General features: G+C 47.8%; 1 protein-coding gene across 3 annotated transcripts in view; it reads left to right on the top strand.

Moving 5' to 3' along the window:
- The window catches only part of CALN1 (calneuron 1), a 129501-nt gene extending 123295 nt beyond the window's left edge, over window positions 1–6206 (top strand). For all 3 annotated transcript variants that reach the window (XM_053275503.1, XM_053275502.1, XM_053275504.1), the window contains one exon: window positions 126–6206. In XM_053275503.1, coding sequence (XP_053131478.1) covers window positions 126–253 — 128 coding nt within the window. In that variant the 3' untranslated portion in view covers window positions 254–6206. The remainder of the gene's footprint in view (window positions 1–125) is intronic.
- Window positions 6207–17130: the final 10924 nt, after the last annotated feature.

The raw sequence follows: 17130 nt of genomic DNA, 5'->3' as shown, positions 1-17130 counted from the left end.
GAAAGCGCGATATAGGTATCTGCCATATTTGTTTCCGCGTAAAAGCAGCCTCTACTGTTACTAAAAATGTAGAACTGACCCTTTTTTGCTTTCCCCGTCCCCTTCTCTCTCCTCCCCGGCTTTAGTGCATTCTCAGAAACAGAACCGGCAGACCTGCGTACGGAAGAGCTTGATATGCGCTTTTGCTATGGCCTTTATTATCAGCGTCATGTTGATCGCTGCCAACCAGATTCTCCGGAGTGGCATGGAGTAACCATCACACTGTGAAACAAACGCGATCGGCGCACGCGCATGCCTGCAGGTGACCTTTCTCCCCGATCAACTTTCAAGCAAATGGGCCTCAGGAGCGAGCCACACGCGAAGCGGAGCGAGTCGGATGAGGAGGACGGTTCGGCCCGGATCCCCGCCGAGGCCGGCTACAGCTTCTGTCTCGTAACTCAACTCTATCCTCTTAGCAGGGACAAAACAAAGGGCTGTTTTGATGCTTGAATGGTTTGTTTTCCTTTCCGTTTGGTTTTCTAATGCAATAATCACAGACCTGTAAGAGCCCTGAATGGTTTCTTTTCCGGCACGGCGGAATTCTGGATTCTCTTTCATCCTCTTTTGCGCTCTTCATTTCCTGTCTGTGAAGGAAACTTCACAAGAGTTTGTTGGCCGTCTTCTGGGCATAGAAGACCGTCTTCTCAAGCATAGATTTTGGATGGTCCGACTTCCCCAGGGGACTTTAGTGTTGGTTGGTTGGTTTTTTCCGTTTTCAGAAAAAGTTTCCTCTGGCATGGAGGGGGACGGCCGAAGGGACCTTGCAGAGGATGTCTCGATGCCGACAGCAGTGATGTTGCACAGAGGATTTCGGTTGATTTGTTCCACATAAGGCCAGGCACTGTTTTTTAATGGCATCTCACCCTTACAGTCTGCTTATTCATCCAGGGTTGTTGTTTTTTTAAAAAGAAGAAACCAACCACACACACACACACACACACACACACACACACAGCATGCTGGGAATTTTGTAGGGTCAATGCAACGTCTTCCTACTCCATTTCAAAGCCAAACGCCTCGATCCAATGTATAAACACAAGTGTGCATTGAATGTACAGGCTACTGACTTTGTTTTGAATCTACTCAGACATCCCAAACCTGGCTGAGATCCCCTCCCATTTTCACACTTTTACGATGGAGATCTTAGACGTACGTAAGACTGTTTCGGGAGGCAATATTGAAGCAAGCAAATACACGTGGCTTGTCTCAGTTGGGGGAGTAACCCCCGAAGCTTTGTCAATAGATGCACCCATTGATTTGTAGCAACCTTGGTGACAATTCAATGAGCCCCCTTTGCAAGAAGAGCTGCTACCTGGATCTCCAGCGAGCCCTCGGGGAGGTCAGGAACTGGCCAACGAGATCAAGTTGCAAGCAATCCACGCAGCCTAACTGGCTGACAGTCAGGGATGTGTGAATCGATTCAATTTCGAATCGATTCAACTTGAATCTGGCCAATTTGAACGGTTTGGGTTTGAATCGAGTCACCCCTAAAAGGGGGGATTTGATTTGAATTTGAAATGAAACAGCCAGATGTGAATTTGAATACATTCGAATCAGATCAGAAGCCCTTTAGGGACATCTCGGCACCTTTTAAAAACCCTGATTGGTCCCAAAGGCACCAAACTAGATTAGAATCCAAATCAATTCTATTCAAATTCGAATCAAATTGGCCTGTGTCAGGCAATTCGGTTTGAATCCAAATTAAATGGGTCAGTTCTGATTTGAATTCGGCTCGAATCGGAACACTTGATTCGTGCACATCGCTACTGACAGTAGGCAGTCATCCGGCTGCACATCTTGAGCTCAAGTCATCTTTCCATGGTGGGGTCCCACCACTTAGGAACAGAGGAAGCTGCCTTCTACCGAGTCAGACCCTTGGTCCATCTAGCTCAGTATCGTCTTCACGGACTGGCAGCAGCTCTCCAAGGGTTAAGTCAGGGGCCTCTCTCAACCCTACCTGGAGATGCTGCCAAGGTTTCAACCTGAGACCTTCAGCATGCAAGCATGCAGATGCTCTTCCATGCTTTCCCTTCTTAGGCAGCAACCATGGGGGTTTGCATCAGAACTACAGTGTGAGGTGGGGGGGTTAACCTTTGACCCACCCCACCACCACCACCACCCCAATCTCTATCTGCCCTGCGGCTGCTATTTGACCTGGGAAGAAAACAGACACTGGAAGCTGCTGAATACTGAGTCAAGCCACTGATCCGTCTAGCTCTGCATTGTCAACACTGACTGGCAGCAGTAGATGGACTGCAGACGGGCATTTCCTAGGCTTCCCTGGAGAGGCAGCCAGGAATTGAACCTGGGACCTTCTGCACGCACAGAAGGGCTGTACAGCTGAGCTATATCCCTACATTCCAGATTGCTTTGCCCTTCATATCACGTCCATCCATTGCACAAGAGAGCTTCCGGGACTATTATTCATAATAATTGTGCCCTGTTTTTCGGTTTAAAACCAGCAAAGCCTGTGGGAAGCCTATGGGCTTCCAACGGCATCTGGTGGGCCATTGTGTGAAACAAGACGCTGGACTAGACAGGCCGTGGGCCTGATCCAGCGGGGCTGTACTGATGTTCAGAGAAGCTTACAAAAGAAAAAGGCCATCAAATCTAGACTCAATGACCATTAGGGCTATAATGAATCCATAAAGATTTGTCCCATTCACATGGAATGCGGAACCGAAAGGGCCTGAAGTTGCCATTTTTGTCCATTTGAATGTGTGCAACCGCGGTTCGGACCCCAAAGCGACCCAAAATTTCCCTCCCGAGACTCCGATTCGAACTTTCGGTTTGTAGTGGGTTTCTCCGCTAGGCTGACGGTGCCAGCGTTGCGTCCGAACGCTGCACCTCAGTCCGACTGTGCTGCAACCAGATTTGGAGGAGGAAGCTCCTCCCTCGCTCCGGTCTTTCAGTCCAGAAGGAAGCCCAAACAGCCGGGTCCTCCTCCTCTCTGCAGCCTCCTGTCCATCACATCTGATCGTGGACTGGAGAGTGTGGGAGAGCAAAACCGATTCGAGCAAATTTTGTGCACATCCCTACCATTAGATGTCAAAATCCTATTATGCTCCAGCATGCCAGAAGAGAGTAGCCCCCTCCATGGAGAGCTGGTCTTGTGGCAGCAAGCATAACTTGTCCTCTTTGCTAAGCAGCATCCACCCTGGCTTGCATTTGAATGGGAGACTATATGCCTGATCATGATAAGATATTCCCCTTAGGGGATGGAGTTGCTCTGGGAAGAGCATCTGCATGCAGAAGGTTCCAAGTCCCCCCCCCCCGATATCTCCAAAGTAAGGCTGAGAGAGATTCCTGCCAGCAACCTTGGAGAAGCCGCTGCCAGTCTGTGAAGACAATACTGAGCTAGGTGGACCAAGGGTCTGACTCAGTATATGGCAGCTTCCTATATTCCCTAAGATCTTTCCTGGCTTGAGATCTTTTTAGGAGAGGAAAGCTGGTCTTGTGGTCGCAAGCATGCCTTGTCCCCTTAGCTAAGCAGGGTCCACCCTGGTTGCATATGAATGGGAGACTAGAACTGTGAGCACTGGAAGAGATTCCCCCTCAGGGGATGGAGCCAATCTGGGAAGAGCTGAAGGTTCCCAGTTCCCTCCCTGGCAGCATCTCCAATGAGATAGGGCTGGGAGAGAGACTCCTGCCAGCAACCTTGGAGAAGCTGCTGCCAGTCTGTGAAGACAATACTGAGCTAGGTGGACCAAGGGTCCGGCTCAGTATATGGCAGCTTCCTATGTCCCTATGTTTCTGTGTCCCAGCTCTGTGCCACTGAACCTCACTTCCATAGCTACAGCCTCTTTTTTGCAGAACAACAATAAAAAATGGATTTTGCACACATACACTCAGGCATGGGAGGCGTGTTTAATCTTGTAATCTACATTCAAGAATTATATTATTACTCCAGAGGTATCAGTATATAGAAAACCTCAGGCTGCATCTCCATTTAAAAGGGTAGCTGGTCTTGGAGATTAGCTGCCAGTCAGAGCAGGGTAACAATGGCCCAGCTAAAGCAATGATGGACTCTGTATGAGGCAGCTTTCTGTGTCCACCTCCACAGCGTGGTGCTCTCACTTTTAAATACTCGCCATGCTTGATCGCCATCCAACGAGACCATTCGCTTCAGCAAAACAAGCACAGCTCGTCATTGCTCGCTTCTACGTCTTGCCTGTCAAATTTCCTAGAAAGATATTTTTGCTAGAAGCCAAGACTTGGGCAGGCCCAGTAAAACTTTGTCTAAGTGTGTTGAAAGAAGTATTGTACACTTTTTTTTATATGATGGGAGAAGTTGATTCTGGCACCAGGAATGACACTAAGGGGCGTGGGGAGGGGAGGACAAACTTTATGGTAAATTTTTTGGTTTATGGTTTATTCCAAGAACGATGAGAGTTTTCTACTTTTCTAGCTGAGATCTGAAAAAACTGGGTTGGATTTTATCAGGAGCGCTTCAGACGTCTTTCCTGGTCTGGGGGAAATGGTGCCCTGTGTGAAACCTCTGAATGCCATTCCCATAATGAAATTATTATTATTACTTAATGAAAAACACAAGTATTGTGTTTTAATGAAACACTGAATGAAAACACTTAATGGAAAACACAAGTGATTGCCATTATTATTTTAAATATTTATGCCCCGCCCCTCCTGTGCTCCACTATTCTGGGCACTTTACAACATTAATACAATAGATACAATATAGAACAATAAAAATAATGCAATTAATTTAATTAATTGGTGCAATTAATTTAATTAATTGGTGCAATTAATTTAATTAATTGGTGCAATAATTAATGCAATTAATTGCAGGGTCTGTGGTGGTGGTGGTGCATCATCCAGAGCCTTTTGGATGGGGCAAATGTAATAAATTATTACAAATGTAATAAATAAATAATAAGTATATTGGGGGGGGGAGAGACCAGGCTAAAATGGACAATTAAAATGACACATTTGAAATTAAAAGTTGTAACTAGAAAAACCTAGCAGCTGGAAGCAGCACCATAAAAATATGATTTTAAAAAATATTTTATTAAAAAAGAAATATGATCCCCGTGCTCTGTTAAGCCGACCCTGTTTTCAGAATGGAGGAAGACGCATAGCTCAGAGGTAGGGCACATCCTTTGTGTGGCTAGAGTCGTAGACTAGCGCAGGAGAGGCCTGGGTTCAAATCAAGTTGCCACCCTGCTCCGAATCTTGCTGGGGAGGGTGTCTTGGACCAGTCACTATCTCTCAGCCTAATCTACCTCACAGGGTTGTTGTATGAAGTGGTGGTGGCCACTCAACTTCGGTGGCTTCCAAAGGGGATTTGGACAAGTTTGTAGTGGAAAGAGTCCAGCCACGCTTTGGTGGGGCCTCCATGGTCAGGAGCAGTATGCAGGAGAACCGTGGCAGGAGAGGGGAAATGCAGAGGCAGCCCACGGTGGGAACCCAGACGAGATAATCCTTGGGCCTGATCCAGCAAAGCCCTGCTGATATTGCGATATTGAGAAATGCCACCCTGAGGTCCTTGATGGTCAATTCCAGTTTCAAATCAAATCAAATCTAAGTTGATATGTTGGTCATGCCGTGCGCATAACAGCTCTCAACTCTCAAGACCTTTATTGCGCAAAAAGAAATTCAAGATGGGCTATCAAAAATAAAATAAAAATACATTTTGGTGTCACACACCATTGTCAGTTAAACAAACAGAAACGCATGGCTAAAACCCCCCGCTGTTACATTCCATACGGTTCTGGAAACTGGCACTGTTGCCTTGAAAACAGGCAATCCATACTTTCCCCAAGGAGCTGGAGAACAGCTAGATTCATTAAGGGTTTGCCTGTATTTAAAATACCATTCATCACCGACAGATCTGCACGGCAAACCTAGAGAATCTTGGAAAGTCAAGGAATTAAAGTGAAATGTAGTTTGCACAGCACCGATAACACTAAAATGACTCTTAGTTAACTCCGGGTTGTACCGTTAGGAGATGTGATGTGCAGGATTGTGAGATGTGTGCACAGGGGAAAGAAATTTGTGGGAAGAAAAGTGAAATATCTAAAATTCAATGCTCATTCTACAGGTGAAACTCGGAAAATTAGAATATAGTGCAAAAGTCCATTAATTTCAGTCATGCAAATTAAAAGGTGGATCTGATCTATGAGACAGACGCATTACATGCAAAGCGAGACAAGTCCAGCCTTAATTTGTTATCATTGTGATGATCATGGCGTACAGCTCATGAAAACCCCAAATCCACAATCCCAGAAAATTAGAATATTACATGGAACCAAGAAGACAAGGATTGTCGAATAGAACAATATCGGACCTCCGAAAAGTATACAGTGTACTGTGCTTGATTGGCCAGCAAACCCGCCTGACCTGACCCCATAGAGAATCTATGGGGCATTGCCGAGAGAAGGATGAGAGACATGAGACCAAACAATGCAGAAGAGCTGAAGGCCGCTAATGAAGCATCCTGGTCTTCCGTAACACCTCCTCAGTGCCACAGGCTGAGAGCATCCATGCCACGCCGCATGGAGGCAGGAATTGCTGCCAAAGGGGCCCAAACCAAGGACTGAATACATATGCATGCTTCTACTTTTCGGAGGTCCGATATTGTTCTATTCTACAATCCTTGTCTTCTTGGTTCCATGACATATTCTAATTTTCTGGGATTGTGGATTTGGGGTTTTCACGAGCTGTACGCCATGATCATCACAATCATAACAAATTAAGGCTTGACTGATCTCGCTTTGCATGTAACGCGTCTGTCTCATAGATCAGTTTCACCTTTTAATTTGCATTACTGAAATTAATGGACTTTTGCACGATATTCTAATTTTCCGAGTTTCACCTGTATATTGGAGAATCCGGCAGGCCACTGAAAGAAAGAACATCTAGAAAGAACATCTAGCAGATATGAGGCACTGTACACAGAACAAAACCTTGGTCAATGCATATGAGAAATAAGCATGGCAACAGAATAGTGCCTACTAAAATATCTATTTGGGGGATGGAAAGGGATTTACAAAATACGGAAAATAAAGGAAGCACTATTAATAGAGAAAACGAAGACCCGATATTAATGCTCAGGAGGCACTTAGGTGATGCTATTAGGTCCGTTCACCTTTTAAAAATTTAGCTGGCTACCTTTCTCCCTGCCCCCCACTTCATTATCTCTCTGTTGTCAGGTCTATGGAATTTGACAGCTGGCGATTCTGTCTGTTTAACTGATGATGGTGTGTTACACCATCAAAAAAGCTTTGGTGCTGGTATGTTACACCAAAATGTCTTTTTATTCTTTGCATACCATCTTTAATTTCTTTTTTGTGCAAGAAAGGTCTTATTTTTACACGCTGTAGCCGTTTGATCGCAGAAGGACAGTGATGGCAAGATTCCCCACCTCCGTGACTTCCCCGGACGCGTGAAGAGGGGTCTCACTCATGCTTCTTCAATAACTGCTGGAATTCCCCCGTTCCCTGATCAATGCCGCTTCCTTTCACGCAAAAGTGCTCCGAAAGTAGCAGTTAGGGAAACGGTGACCATTAAAACCCTGGTACTAAAAAAAAGAGAAAAGAAGTGTAAATTTTAAAACAAAGAGGACCCTTTGCATGCTACTTTTTTAAAAAGCAAAAGAATAATTATTTTAATATATATGGTTGCACTGTATAAACTATCATAAAGGGAAGATACTGCCATATATCCTGCCTATTTAACCAAACAGCACTGTAAATATCTTATCTGTATAAAAAAAGTTTAATTTTAATCACTGTTTATGCAATAGTAATAAAGTTGCTTTTTCCTTTTGACTCCTGGCCTATCTATCTATCTATCTATCTATCTATCTATCTATCGGGTGAGATAAATTCATAAGGAGAGCAATGACTTAAAAATATAATATACAGTATTGTATTTTTAATATTATTAAAACATGGGAATATCAGATGTGAGAAGGTCAAGTGGATGGAACCTTAAAAGCATGGTGGACAAGTTCAGGGAATTTTTGCATTATTAAGAAATCTGGCAGGAAAATGTAATAGCATAAAAATGTAATGCTTACGAATACGATGAATATTTATATATCGCTTTCCAACAAAAAGTTGCCAAATTATATATATATAAATGTTTATGACAAACTCGCTTTACCCACGCAGAGGATCTTCATGCTAGTAGCCAATGCATGGATCACACTCGAAAGTGAGGAACGAGCCATTTTACAGGTAGCAGCTAGACCTTGCCCAAACTACGAGAAAAATCGACAATCCTTGGAAAATCAATTTGCTGGAAAATGTGCCAAGTGCTCCCGTTGGAAATGCAGGGGATATTATGCCTTCTGACAAAGCTTGGCAGTTTTCCCAGGTCATTTTTGAGATCGACAGACCAGCCTTTCACTGAATTATGAAGCAATGAACAAGCGCTATTTTTTTTTCTTCAGTTCACTGCATGTCAATCCATATTGGAGTTCCACAAAAATAGCTTAGGGATTTTTTAAAAAAAAAAAAACCCACAGAAAAAAGTGTATGTGCTGGAGATACAGGACGAGTTCAGACGACACAGGAAACCAGAGGTCCCTTCACTTCTGGCTTCCAAAGCCGGTTGTCCAAACTTGGAAAACCGGAGTTAAGCGCGAGAAGGTACCTGCAGTTTCCATCTCCAACCTCCACTCTGAACCTTCGGTCAGAATGGAGTTTCGCCGCCCTTGACTCTGGTTTTGTGGTGCCAGCAGCATGTATGAACACTGGCACCACAGTTGGGGGGTGGTGGAGGCGTGGGTCTGTGGATGGGAAAGCTGGACACTCTATGGATGCGAAAGCTGGACTTTGAAGAAGCAAGATAGGAAAAGCATGGACACTTTTGAACTTGGGTGCTTCAGAAGACTTTTGAGGAGACCATGGCCAGCCAGGAAAACAAACCAATGGATCCAAGAACAAATCAATCCAGAATTTGTAGAGGTCTATAAAATCATGCATGGTGTGGAGAAAGTGGAGAGAGAGAGATTCTTTTACCTCTCACACAACAGTAGAACCAGGGGTCACTCCATGAAATTGATTGCCAGAAGGTCTAGGACCAACAAACGGAAGTACTTTTTCACACAACGCGTGATCCACTTGTGGAACTCTCTGCCACAGGATGTGGTGACGGCCAACAACCTGGATGGCTTGAAGAGGGGTTTGGATGACTTCATGGAGGAGAGGTCTACCAATGGCTACTAGTCAGAGGGCTGTGGGCCACCTCCAGCCTCAAGGGCAGGGTGCCTCTGAGTACCAGTTGCAGGGGAGTAATGGCAGGTGAGAGGGCATGCCCTCAACTCCTGACTGTAGGCTCCCAATTGGCATCTGGTGGGCCACTGTGCGAAACAGGATGCTGGACTAGATGGGCCTCCTTGGGCCTGATCCAGCAGGGCTGTTCTGATGTTCTTATGTTCTTAATTTCCACTCCAGGCACAAATGACCAGGCTCAAACTATCCTACTTGGGACCCATGATTCAAAGACCCAGCTCCCTGGAGAAGTCCGTCATGTGGGGAAAAGTGGAAGGAAAGTGAAGAAGAGGACAACCAGCAGCAAGGAGGATGGGCCCGACCTCTCAAGATCATCTCAATAGGCAATGTTGCTCATGGCAAAGTGTATGTTCTCTTAAATACCCAGGGCCTAAGCTCTTTAGGGCTTTATAGGTAACTAGTATGTGTAAGCCCGTTGTAATAACGGGCTCTAGTGGGGGGGGGTTCCCGCTGCCGCCTCACCCGCCTCGGGCACACTCCTTGGGCCGACACCTCCGCCGCCGCCTCGGGCGCTCTCTCTGCCCGTCGTTTCTTGTGGCGGCGGCCGCCGCCATCGGAGCCAGTCGCCCCGCCACGGCCACCGCCTCCTTGGCCCGCACTCCTTTGGCCGAGGCCGTGGCTCCGCCACCGCCGAGGCCGCACTCTCCGCTCGCCGCTTCTGCTCCTTCTGGTCTCCCGTGGCGGCGGCCGCCACCATCGGGGCCAGTCGCCCACCGGCGGCCGGGTCCAACATGGCCACCCATCTCCGCGCATGCCCAGAACGGGCGAAAAAGACACGGGTGGCACGGACGCACGCCCAAGGCTTTTATGGGTAAGGATAACCAGTACCTTGTATTTTGCCCGGGAACTTATCGGCGATCAGTGTTGTTCCTTCAACACAGGAGTAATAGGGTCTCTCCTAGATGACCAACCTGGCCGCCGCATTCTGGACCAACATTCTGGACCATTCTGGACCAATTGACCAGCCTCCGTTGCCAGAAGCCTTGCAGGGAGGAGAAGACTTTAACGGGGGATGGGGAGACAGGGGGTGTGTCCACTGACTGTGGGGCGGCTATTCCAGTGGTGGTGGTGGGGAATAGAGGAAGTCATGTTGGCAGGTCAGCGCATCGTTACAGGGGAAGGGAAGTCAGAAACCGATTCGCTGTTTCCCCTTCCGGCTGGCCTGCCAGCTCTTTGACCTCGGGGAGCAGTGCCAACCTCCCACCGACTCTCACCTTGCTCCTCTGCAATGCCAGGTCTGTCTGGAATAAGCCGGAAACCATCCATGACCTGATTCCGGATGAAGGGGCAGACCTGGTATGTATCACAGAGAGTTGGTTGGGGGAGGTTGGTGGCCCAGTCTGGTCCTAGCTTCTCCCTCCAGGGTACTCTCTCTCTCTTTTTTTTACATATACTTTTTATTGAATTTTGACAGCATCAAAAGATAAACACAAATAATACAAACACTCACAAACACACACTATTCGATTCACCATATATCATATAAACCAAAGTGCTCATAATTGAGGCAAAACTCTTAATAATTTCCCAACATTTTTCCTCAAATCTAATGTATCTCTACAGCCTACATTAAGACTATTCCAAATAAAGTCTCCCATTAATATAATCTGATGCCTATCTATTTCTGTTGTTTGCCCACTAATATGTACTTTGAATCTCCAACCTTTATTACTACCACCAATACTCTTCCAAAATCATCTTTAAATAACAATTTTGGCTCAAACGGTCTTTTGTATAAGAGACTATGCCCCTTTTCCCCCTTAATATCATTGGATTTCAAATTGTTAACCTAATAATTTATTTTATAAAGACTTTCCACTCTTATATATACATCCCTGTAGGCAAATCAAATCGAATTTTCTTTTTCTTAGATCATTAAATTATTTTTTTTTTTGCATTTTGTTTTTATGTTTAAACCATTTACATTCAAAGAAACAAAAAAAAAGTTTATTTTAATTCCAGACTATTTGTTTATATTGCTAATTCCTCCCTTATTTAGCACCTTATGTCTTTTGGACATCATCTAAGATCTGAAGATCATTCCTATACCTACGAAGGAATTGTTTTACTTTTAGATCTTCAATTAATCTATGTTTCTTATCTTTAAAAATAAAAGCAACCCCTTGAGGGAACTCCCATCTAAAGGGGATTTTGTTTTGTTTCAAAATATCAGTCAGGTCTTTGTAATCTTTTCTCTTGAGGAGCAGATGGGAGAACATGGGCGGGGAGGTGGAGTGGCTGTGGTCTAGAAGAACAACCTCTTCCTCTCCAGGATCCCCGTGGAAGTGTCTGACCATGCTGAGTGTGTGTACCTAAGTTTGGGGACCAGGGATAGACTGGGACTTCTCTCGGTGTACCGATTGCCTTGCTGCCCAATGGAGTCCCTAACCAAGCTGACGAACTTGGTCTCAAGTTTGGTGTTGGAGTCTCCCAGGCTTGTGGTGCTGGGGGACGTCAATGTTCATTTCGGGACCACTTTGTCCAGGGCGGCTCAGGAGTTCACGACGACCACGACGACTATGGGCCTATCCCAAAGGGTCTCGGGACCGACGCACATTGCAGGTCACACACTTGATCTGGTCTTTCACTCTGACCAGGGTGGTGTTCCGTGGGTGGGCACTCCAGTGATTTCCCCACTGTCATGGACGGACCACCATTTGGTTAAGGCTGGACTCACAGTCACACCCCACCTTCGCGGGGGCGAGGGGCCCATTAGAATGGTCCGCCCGAGGAGGTTATTGGATCTAACAGGGTTGGCTCTGCTGGTGATGCTGTTGATGCCCTGGTGGATAATTGGAACAGCAAGCTCACCAGGGCAGTAGACATGATCGCACCTAAGCATCCTCTCCAACCTGCTTCAGAATTGGCCCCTTGTTATACAGAAGAACTATGGGGGTTGAAGCAGTGAGGTAGACGACTGGAGCACAAGTGGAGGAAGACTTGACTCGAACCCGACAGATTGCAACACAGAGCTCAGAAGCAATTCTTTTCTGCCCGTATTGCATCCGCAAGGTCATGTCCAGCGGAGTTGGAGGGCTAGTGAGTGGAGTTAGAGGGCTAGTGAGTGGAGGGCTAGTGAGTGGAGAGCTAGTCAGGGCTAGTGAGTGGAGGGCTAGTGAGTGGAGGGCTAGTGAGTGGAGTTGGAGGGCTAGTGAGTGGAGCTAGTGAGTGGAGTCATGTCCCCGGAGTTGGAGGGCTAGTGAGTGCCCCTCCTCCCTTGAATCAGAATCTCGAACCATCGATTACCTGCTGTGAAGTGTTTAATGGAGTTTTTTGTGGAGAAAATCTCTCGTATTCCGGCCGACTTGGATTTAGATGACTTGAATTTAGACTTGGATTAGACTTGGATTTAGACTTGGATTAGATTTAGATGGATTTAGACTTGGATTTAGACTTGGATTAGATTTAGATGGATTTAGACTTGGATTTAGACTTGGATTAGATTTAGATGGATTTAGACTTGGATTTAGACTTGGATTTAGATGGATTTGGATGGATTTAGACTTGGATGGATTTAGACTTGGATGGATAGGATGGATTTAGATGGATGGATGGATGGATTTAGACTTGGATGGATTTAGACTTGGATGGATTTAGACTTGGATTTAGACTTGGATTATTTAGACTTGGATTAGTAGACTTGGATTAGTAGACTTGGATTTAGACCCCACAATTACTGCAGTGTCTGAATCAGGACCTGATTCTAGTCCCCACCCGGTTGGGACATTCCCCAGTTCTGCGTTCTCAGATCCTTCGGTGCAAGAGACGAATCCAGCACTCAACTGATACGTGTAATAACCCCCCTCCAGAACCCTGTCTTCTCTCCGTCTGGCAGAACCCCTACACAGTCCGGAGTCATCCGGAGGTGGTGGGGCTCCTTGGAGGACCCCGCCCCACACCAGATCCGGACAGATCTGCTGCTTCCAGGTTGAGATGTCCTGGCAAGAGAGCAAGGTTGAGATGCCTACAGACAAGGCAGCACCACTTACCGAGCGTCAAGGTGAGAGTGGCAGCTAAAGGCTCACCGGGAAGAGAGCGGGATGGGCAAGTCTTCTTTCTACGGTGGGATATCTCGGGGTTGGGGGCGCTTGGAGGAACCTTCAAGGCTAGCCAGGAAACGCCGCCCTTGCCACGGAGCGGGCTCTGCGTGGGTCATCCCCCACGGCAAGAAAAAGAAGGGTTGGACGATAGTGATGAGCAAAACGAATCGGAGTTGAACCGGGTGGGCACCGAGAGGGCCGCCTGCCTCTTCTTCATTCTCTTTATGTGAATTGCCCAGAGCCATCTGCTTGAGCCCCCTGCAGTGGTTGGGCTACAACTCCCCGAGGATTGTCTCCCACAGTGGCTGGGGGTGATGGGATCTGTAGTCCACGAGCAGCCCAAGGGCCCACGTTGTGCAGACACACAACGTGGGCCCTTGGGGGCCCCTAGCCAAAGCTCCTGGGCAAGGAGCAGAAAACGTGTCCGGGGCTGGCCTGGCAAGGAGGAGCCATCCTCGGTCCGCCCTGGTTGCATATGAAAGGGAGACTAGAAGTGTGAGCACTGGAAGAGATTCCCCTTCTCAGGGGATGAAGCCAATCTGGGAAGAGCTGATGGTTCCCAATTTCCTCCCTGGCAGCATCTCCAACGAGATAGGGCTGGGAGAGACTCCTGCCTGCAACCTTGGAGAAGCCGCTGCCAGTCTGTGAAGCCAATCCTGAGCTAGGTGGACCAAGGGTCTGACTCAGTATATGGCAGCTTCCTCTATTCCCTGAGATCTTTCCTGGCTCTGTACTTGAGATCCTTTTAGGAGAGGAAAGCTGGTCTTGTGGTCGCAAGCATGACTGGTCCCCTTAGCTAAGCAGGGTCTGCCCTGGTTGCATATGAAAGGGAGACTAGAAGTGTGAGCACTGGAAGAGATTCCCCTCAGGGGATGGAGCCACCCTGGGAAGAGCAACTAGGCTCCAAGTTCCCTCCCTGGCAGCATCTCCAACGAGATAGGGCTGAGAGAGAGAGAGAGAGAGAGAGAGAGAGATTCCTGCCTGCAGCCTTGGAGAAGCCTCTGCCAGTCTGTGAAGACAATACTGAGCGAGATGGACCAAGGGTCTGACTCAGTAGATGGCAGCTTCCTATATTCCCTAAGATCTTTCCTGGCTCTGTACTTGAGATCTTTTTAGGAGAGGAGAGCTGGTCTGGTGGTGGCAAGCATGACTTGTCCCCATAGCTAAGCAGGGTCTGCCCTGGTTGCATATGAAAGGGAGACTAGAAGTGTGAGCACTGGAAGAGATTCCCCTTAGGGGATAATGGGGCCGCTCTGGGAAGAGCTGAAGGTTCCAAGTTCCCTCCCTGGCAGCATCTCCAACGAGATCGGGCTGGGAGAGAGACTCCTGCCTGCAGCCTTGGAGAAGCCGCTGCCAGTCTGTGAAGACAAAACTCAGCTAGGTGGACCAATGGTCTGACTCAGTATATGGCAGCTTCCTAGGTTCCTATGACTGGGCGTGTGCGTGCATATGGGAGTGTTTTTGTGGAAAGGAACCATTGAGGCACTGTGTGCATTCTGGGTGGAGGGGGTATAGTAACCCCTGCTAACTGAGCACGGAGGCGCCTTTTAAAGTGGTGACTGATTCTCTTATGTTTAGCAGGAGGAGAGCAACTGGCCCTCTCCATCCCCAGCACAGCATCCCTCCAGGGGCTGTTGCTGGTGTCTGTCTTGTGTTTCCTTTTAGACGGTGAGCCCTTCATGCGTCACTTATTTTTCTAGGGAAAGCACTCGGAGAACTCGGGTGGAAGGGCAGGGTATAAACGTTTGTCGCAGTTGTCGTGGTGGTCTTTCCGTTCTGAGCAGAGGGGCATTGCCCCCCGTGAGACCTGCATGCAGGGCTTGGTGGGGTTGGGGGAACCCTCAGAGATTCCAGGCAGTCTCCAGTTCAGTGCAAAGTGGAAGCCAGTACACACACACACACACACACACACACACCGGATTTTATTTCTCTATTTATTGCTTATTGTTGTGCATGCCTGGCCCTGTGCTTCTCTGGGGCAAGCGTGTGAATCCTTTCCGACCCGCCTCTCTGGCCCTGGAGGGCTTGCTCTTTGCTCCCCCCAGCTGCCTCTGCTCCCCTCTTCTCTTCCGGTCCCGAGGAGGGTTTGCAGATGCTCCCCTTGATGGGGGAGAGCTGGCTTGAGGAGCACCTTCCTAGTACGGCTTGCTGGGAGGGGGTTGGGGCGAAGTCCCCGCAGGACGGTCCTTCCTGGCCTCGGATGAGGAATTGGGTGCCGCCGTCAGCCGATTGGTTCTCAGGAGAAGTGCTGCTCTCTTCGGTTACGTCGCTAGAAGGCGACCCCTGGTGGCGCAGTGGTAAAACTGCTGCCCTGTAACCAGAAGGTTGCAAGTTCGATCCTGACCAGGGGCTCAAGGTTGACTCAGCCTTCCATCCTTCCGAGGTCGGTCAAATGAGTACCCAGAATGTTGGGGGGCAATATGCTAAATCATTGTAAACGGCTTAGAGAGCTTCCAGCTATAGAGCGGTATATAAATGTAAGTGCTATTGCTATTGTTCGCCTACATGTAGTCGCTGATTCGTAGAGCTCTACAGATTGAGTTTTGCCAGATGTTTGGGCGGCATTGGGTGAGTTTGTTTTGCCCCCTTTTAAATGAGAGGGTTAGGGGAGGGTTTTCCCACCCTAAGGGACTAAGTCCTTCTCTCTGGGTGTTCATGCTGCAGAACGTTAAGCGCAGCCCCGCTGGATCGGGCCCAAGGAGGCCCATCTTGTTGGAAGTCAAAGGACTTTGCGCTGTCTCTTTGCCTCAGACAGTGGAGGACAGACTAGTGAGGCAGAGAGCTAGAGGGTCAAGACATTGGTCACCCCTTCTCCACTGCTCTGACCCGATCCCTTTGGATATGTAGATTGCTAATCTCAGGGCCTAACTTCCTTCCTCTCTCTCTCTCTTCCCTACCTGCCCTTCTACCTTGCAACATGGCAAGCCTCTCTCCCTGCACCAAATGTGCAAAGAGGATGCAGAATCCACCTGCATCCAGCTAGATCAGGGATTCTCAACATGTGGGTTGCCAGATGTAATTGGACTTCAACTCCCATAATTCCCAACCAAAGGCCACTGGGGCAGGGGATTATGGGAGTTGAAGTCCAATAACCTCTGGAGACCCAACGCTGAGAACCCCTGAGCTAGATAGATAGATGAGAGATCCTAACTCCTCACTTTCCTATCTAGAATGGAGTTCTCTAATAAATACTACTTATATTGATTGGAAACTATAAATTGGCTCCAAGTTACTTTACTCTCAGCACACACACGCATGCCTAAGCAAATTCCGCTGTGTTGTGCCTCTGTGCACTCTGCCATCATGAGAAAGGGATTCTCTCACCACAGAGAGTTTCCAACACATCTAGCCCCGCACACAGTGGCCCACCCAGCAAGAGGGCTGTGCATGCTCTCTCTCCTGCTGCTGTGTATTGAGAAGTATCTTGCCTCTGAGGCTGGAGGTGGCCCACTAGTAGCCATTGATAGCCCTGTCCTCCATGACTTTCTCTAAGCCCCATTGAAAGCCATCCAAACTGGTAGCCAGTTGGCTTTCTCTGAAGACCGCTGGCTGTTCCCGCCACCACAAATATTTATATACCGCTTTTCAACAAACGTTTCCAATGCGGTTTACATAGAGAAATAACAAACCAACAAGCAAATAAGATGGATCCCTGTCCCCAAGGGGCTCACAATCTAAAAAGAAACCTAAGATAGAAGCCAGCAACAGCCGCTGGAGGGACGCTGTGCTGGGGACGGAGAGGGCCAGTTGCTCTCCCCCTGCTAAATAAACCCATGCTAACTGAGCAGAGAGGC

Source organism: Hemicordylus capensis, chromosome 12, assembly GCF_027244095.1.
Source record: "Hemicordylus capensis ecotype Gifberg chromosome 12, rHemCap1.1.pri, whole genome shotgun sequence".
In the NCBI taxonomy this organism is placed as follows: domain Eukaryota; kingdom Metazoa; phylum Chordata; class Lepidosauria; order Squamata; family Cordylidae; genus Hemicordylus; species Hemicordylus capensis.
This window is presented reverse-complemented; position numbering and strand designations above follow the sequence as displayed.